The following is a 6,806-nucleotide window of genomic DNA, read 5'->3' as shown; positions in this document are numbered from 1 at the left end:
GGGTTTTTAACAGTTAAAGACAAAGACTCTTTTCGAAGATAAGGCATTTTCAAACTTACGGCCCTAGCTTGCACCCATTGGAGATAAGGCTCTAAAGATACGCAATCTAGCTTTCCTAGAACTTCTCTTCTTTTCTTATGGATGTGGAGCCAGGCATGCACAATCTTTTCTCTAAACACTTTGTTGTCTTATCCTTCCTTAAAAAATAAACTCTCTAAGAATATGGTGTTGAGCTTGTCCTTCATTGGGTATCCAAATTGATGACGAGCCAAAATCGGGTTGTAGTTAATGGCTCATTTCGTACCAAGAAGAGGTGCATTAGGAAACTCACCACAACTATTAATAATTGCCACCCCCTCATAAGCATGACCAAACCAATCAATGTCAGAATGAGTGAGAGACATCATCTTTTGTGACCATAGAAAACCATCTTTAAGGTCCCAAAAGGCAATAGATCGAGGCAAGTGTGAAATAAACCACTTGTAGAGCAGAGTTGCACAACATATGATCATTCTTCCCTTATGAAAATTCATGAGATGGACTATACGGTAAACAATTGCAAGCAAGGTAGGAACTGGATTTCCAATTAAGAATATTTTGATAACATTAATGTCAATAAAGTCTTCAACATTAAGGAAGAGGAACAATCCATAGATGGTCAAGGAAAGAATAGCCTCAAAAGCATCAATACTCTTCATGCTAGCAAAATAATGAGCTTCCTCTATCAATAATTTAGCATGTAAGCCAATAATTCCTCCTTTTGTAGTCAAATTAGCTTTGATCTCAGACATCTTTAAATGAGTAGCTTTTGCAATGTCTTGATGCTTCGAAATTTCTTCTAAACCGGAAAAGGGGACTTGATCAGGAATGGGTAGGCCAATAAAGTGAGAAAACTCCTCCAAGGTAGGCGTAAGCTGATAATCTGGAAAGGAAAAGCATTGGTACAATGGATCATAGAATTGAACCAATGTAGCAAGAATCACCTCCATCACGTTGGTCTTCAAAAGAGGTAGAAGTCTCCCATATATGCCTTTGAAGTCTTCAGGATTAACCACCAAATATCATAGCTCTCTTGAATCCTCCGATTTTAGACTTTTGAAAGTTTACCTTTGAGTTCTTCTTCTTCCAAAATCCATAGTGAAAAATACTTATGATATTTGCAATAAATGCCTCTAAGTTCCTTGAAGACTTTAATTAAGATAATGTTAATGAATGAATGAATGAATGTATGAATGCACAAACATATCAAGATCAACAAACATATGTAAGATGTTAGATATATGGGGTTCATATGTTTGACTTCAAGAGCATGAGGTCATGGGTCTAACCATCCCAACAAGGTAAGTGTTAAGGGTTTATCATCAAGACAGGAACCAAGGTTCTAAGAAAGTTCCCAGAATCATAATCCCATCTTTCGGATATTATTGGTTTGGATAACTACTTGTCAACCAATAATATTCTTAAGAGAAACTCATCTGAGTGTAGTGTCGTGTATCAACTAATTCAGGTTTACACCTTCATAGTCACCACACTACGTCCTAAGAAGGATTAGTAGGGTAAAGGGATACTAAAGTCATCAGTTTCTCGGGATCCCAGGTCAAAGATAGCAAATGTCTTCACGATTTCTCGTTCAATAAATACCATCCCTAAAGAGGCCTCCACTGATTGGGGGATTCTCAAGTCAGCTTGTTCGGGATTACTCCACCCAAGCCAACTTGACAATACCACCTTCATATCTTAATATGCACTCAAGTCTGGGTTAGGACTTATCTTAACATGAAGATCACCCAAGAAAATATAAACAAACAAATAATAAAACATAGATAAAAACAAGATAGGTATAACCCTCTTAGGGACCCATCCCCAATGAAGTCTCCATTTCAATCGGGGTGTGAATTGGAGACCAAGCTATCAGATTAACTTGACTCACAAAACATTGATATCACCACCAAACTTTTATTTTTCCAAGGGAATAGGAAAAGATTCAAAATAAACCCAAATGTAAACATGCATAGCAAATAACAAAACTAGAAGCAAAGAAAGTAGAGATTGAAGGTACGGGGGTTGGTTATGCAAAAGGGAAGGTATTAGCACCCTAAGCATTTGTAGTACTCTACAGAAACCTTTTAAATTTATCTATGTTTATTTAAAATTTGTTTGCATTTTTGAATGGGGTAATAAAAGGGGTAAAAAAAAATTGGAAAGTGTTACTTGACTAAAGTTAAGTCAAAGTTTGAGTTGAGATGATTCATGTGTACTAAAGCATTGTGAAGTGTAATTGAAAGATTAATTGACTAAAAGCAAGTCAAGGTTTGTGTTTGAAATGCTTCATGTGTACTAAATAATTTTCAAGTGTAATTGAAAGATCCATTGACTAAAAGTAAGTCAAGGTTTGAATGGGTGTTTTAGTTTGAAAAGGGGGTATGGTTGGGTTTAGGGTAAATACATGAATGGACAAACAAATTCAACAAACATACAAACAGTACATGACTAGGAAGTCAACATAAGATACTTTTCCTTGGATTTATATACATAAATATGCATGAATTTTTAAGACATGAACAAGCTACTTACATGTTTTTTAGGCATGATGATCATAAACAAGACATGGCAAAGGTTTACATGACACCACAGGAGATAGTACATGAACAAGTATGAGATACATACTCAATCATTATGGAAGTTCATGGAGGAAACACTTGAATGAAATGAGAAACAATTATGGACAAGGATATAACATCACAAATTGGGATAGAATTACAAGATATGATTTAAACAAGTGTACATTATTCAACACAGAGGTATCAAACCACATAAGACAAGTATCATAATCAAGATATATGATTGTCAAGCAAAGTTGTGACAAAAAGACATTCAACACATGGATCATATGAACATGGTATGGGAAAATTAAGAACCCTAAGTGGATCACTATGCATACAAGTTAAACAAGAGGCAAGAACATGTTAGGGACAAGCTTAAACCTAAACCCTAATCATGGCATGAATAAAAAACAAGCAAGTGGAAACCCTAATCATTTCCTAACATGTTTTCAAGGTGAACCAATTAGACATAGTATGAAAATAATCAAGTTTAGACATGTTAAGGATAACAATCAACATTTAAAATAGTTTCCTATGATCTTACAAGTTTTCAACATCAAGTACAACCAAGAGATAAACAAAGGAATCAATTAGAAGCCTTAAAAAAACACTTAAAAGCACATGTTTTCCATCAAACAAAAAGTAATGAAATGAATAATATTTTTGGTATTTTTTTGTATCATCATAAAATAGACATTCTCATCAACACACGGCAAAAGGAATGGGTAAAAAGGTTAAGGGATCATGAAGTTATGGATTTTTGAAGTTATGAAGAAAAATAAACATTACATTGGCTAGGTTCGAACCCATGTCCTTGGGGTTCCATCAAACAAAAAGTGGTGAAATGAATAATATTTTTGGTATTTTTTTGTATCATCATAAAATAGACATTCTCATCAACACACGGCAAAAGGAATGGGTAAAAAGGTTAAGGGATCATGAAGTTATGGATTTTTGAAGTTATGAAGAAAAATAAACATTACACTGGCTAGGTTCGAACCCATGTCCTTGGGGTTCCATGGCGCTGCTTGAAAAATGAAAACCAAAGGCTGCGGCGAGGGGGATTTGAACCCCATACCTTTTGGTTACCGGTGACTTAAGGCGCGTGCTTTTGTCACTGGGGTGGCGATACATCTGTTCATTAAAATACAAGCAATTGTATATATTATATAACATGTTTACTTTGACTTTTTCAATGTCAACTCAATATCATCATCAACCTCACGCTTTTCATTCTTTTTTCGTTTTTCCTTTCATTCTTTTTTCTAGATTTTCTAACAAACGTATATCTCTCATTTCTCAACCATTTTTCATGAAATAAAGATCAAAATTGCTTAAAAAAATGTATAGAACACAATTGTACGATAGGTTTTAGCTAATACTCAAAGATGAAGATGCACGAAGGCCAAAACCAGAACTGAAACTTTAGGTTTCATGCAACTTAAATTCATATAAACAGCAAGATAAATGGCATGTGAGTTAGTGATCAACCTTAACATAATAAATTCTACATGTTTGCTTCATAAATCACATGGAAATGGTGCATGTATAATGAGTTTCAAAATGCAATAATATACCTATTGGAGCAAGGTCCAATGCCTCTTCAATACCGTTTCCAGTTGTTGTTTGATGTCTCTCATAATGTCTATGAGTTCTCAAAAGATGGTTGGACTCTTTGGTTTGCAAAATGCTCGAGCCAAATGGGAGAAATGGAGGTTAATATCAAAAGCTTGCCAAAATGAAGTTTTGCTTGGTAAGCTTAATGTGTGGATAGATGAGGCTTTGTCCTCTATTTATAGTGATCATTTAGAGTTTAGGAAGCTTCAGATATCATAAAATAATCGTGACTTATACTGGTTTACTTGCTTGGTTGGTTCTTGCACAAATCACCAAGTGGGAAGCATGACAAAAGCATGGAGTACATGAAGTGTTTTTTTGAGCTTTTTCAGGAGCATAGGAGTTGACTTCAGGTTTATAGTTGGTATGAATCAGAACAAAAGCCATTTGGGAGCTCAATGGTTTAGTTACTTAGATAATGGCTCAAAGCTTATGAGATCTTCTGATTAAAGTGAGATTTAAAAGCAAGAAGTACATGTACTTGGAGATCTTGTGGATTTGTTTGGAAAGATGGAACTATGATCTAAAACTTTCATTTTGAACATTTTGCTTGAATCAATTGGGATCTTGGTGAAAAATTGGCATAAAGATGGTCACTTGACTAGGTCAGCATGCTGAAAATTTCACCAAGTGTTTTATCTCTTGAAAGGCAAATGAATCCTCCATTTCATGGCCACATATCTCCTTATCCATGATTTTTTTAGATTTCATCACCTAGGACAAAGTTTAAGTATGAAGCATGAACTTTAATTTAATCATTAGAGCAAAGAAAATGGTGGCCTGGATCACAAGTTATGGCCTTGGAAAGTTAGGTACTTGGAAGTGATTTTTAAGCACTTATTGAAAATTCCAATTTCTCCATCCTTGCCCCTATTGCAAGTAACCTTGATTTTATTGATTAAACTTTATCAGATGACTTCATTGATCACATTTTCATGATCCTTGACTTGAAAAGTCCATGGTTGATCAAAAACCTTAAAAGTCAAACTTTGACTTTAAGCATCTGTTGACTTTTCATCAGCTGTTTTCAAAACTTCCATCTGTTCATGAACCTAACTTCTTGAGCCATTTGAATCATATGAGTGGGCGGTGAGGACACATTTTAATACCTTGGATCATTCCTCAATCCATAGGATCATGATTTGGTCAAAGAGTCAACATTGAGTAGACTTTAGTCAAAACCTTAATTTGGAGTGCCAGATGGATTGTGGCTTAATGAACTTGAATTGAGGTGAGTACAAACTTTGATTATTGATGGAGGGATACTATTGATCACCTTGATACATTTATGATCATACTAAGCCTTGATTGATCCATTTCCTGAACTTTTTGAGGCCAAAACCATATCTTGCAAACAAAGCAAAACAAGACATATATATATATTTTGTATTTTTGTGGGATTAGCAAAGCATAAGGTATACCCAAAAGTATTTGACGACCTTGATGTTATGAAAATGATACAAATGATAAGGGATCTTAGGGGTGAAAATTAGGGAATTACACACGCGGTTACATGACATATGCCTTTGATACTCCCGAAATGTTGCACATGCATGTGCTCTAGCAACGCGATAAAGATTTACCACCACACAAACCAAAAACAAAGATGTTATCATAACAATGACACACAACAATAATTTACTAACATTATAACAAGTCAATGCACCAAGAGCATATTTCAAACATATAGAGAGAAAAACACAAAGTCACTATAAGCATATAATTGACATACATCAATAGACATTTTTGGAAGTGAAAATTTATGAACCAAATCAAACATCAATAATATCAACCATTTAGAACACAAGTAATATGTAAAGATAAAACCTTACTTACAAAAAGGGAAAATAAAACAAAAGGAACGATATTACCTTTCTTATGAAATGATTAAGGATGCACTCTATATTTATTGACATCTACATCCTTACCATTTTAATTCTTTTCCAAGTTTCAATTTGTGGCCATAGAAGTGTCAATAAACTTTGCATCTTCCATGCCAAATCTCTTTAGCAAGTCGTTACAATATCCGGTTTAACACACATATGACCCTTCATTAAGTTGTTTGATTTGAATACCAAGGAAGTAATTTGATTCCCCTATAAGGCTCATCTCAAACTCACCTTGTATAAGCTTAGAAAAACTCCTCTGCAAGTTGCATGCCATTGGATCCAAAAATAATATCATTGACATAAACTTGAAATCTTCCAAGCAAGCATAAGTTAGAGACGCTATAACATACATGTGAAGATATTTAGATAAGGTCACTACAATCATTTTAAATAAAACACATATTGGTTATCACTTGAAATTTTCAAAAGTGAACACTCATAACATATATCATACCCAAAGTAAATCATATACCTTTGAAAAATAAACAGGCATAGGAAAGAACTTCCTTACAAAGAGAAAGTTTAAAAGATATTACCTCACCGTACAAATGACGAAGGATGCACATGCATTCCACAAGAAACTCTCGAACGAAAGTTGGAATAAATGAAAAATGTTCCATACAATCTTTAGACAACAACGATCTTTCCACTTTTCTCTTTGACAAAGTACTTGAAAGTATGATTAATAATGTATCCA

General features: G+C 34.3%; 1 protein-coding gene across 1 annotated transcript; it reads right to left on the bottom strand.

Moving 5' to 3' along the window:
- Positions 1-293: 293 nt before the first annotated feature.
- Positions 294-989, bottom strand: LOC127094179 (uncharacterized). The gene has a single exon (XM_051033038.1). It carries the CDS (start codon positions 987-989, stop codon positions 294-296), a length of 696 nt encoding a protein of 231 aa, XP_050888995.1.
- Between the last annotated feature and the right edge of the window lie 5,817 nt (positions 990-6,806).

The sequence above is a fragment of the Lathyrus oleraceus genome, chromosome 6 (assembly GCF_024323335.1).
Source record: "Lathyrus oleraceus cultivar Zhongwan6 chromosome 6, CAAS_Psat_ZW6_1.0, whole genome shotgun sequence".
In the NCBI taxonomy this organism is placed as follows: Eukaryota; Viridiplantae; Streptophyta; class Magnoliopsida; order Fabales; family Fabaceae; genus Lathyrus; species Lathyrus oleraceus.
Note: the sequence above shows the minus strand (reverse complement) of the source record. Positions and strands in the feature narration are given on the sequence as shown.

Excerpts from the sequence above, each read along its gene's own strand:
- LOC127094179 (XM_051033038.1), bottom strand. The coding sequence starts at position 989 with ATGGAGGTGATTCTTGCTACATTGGTTCAATTCTATGATCCATTGTAC.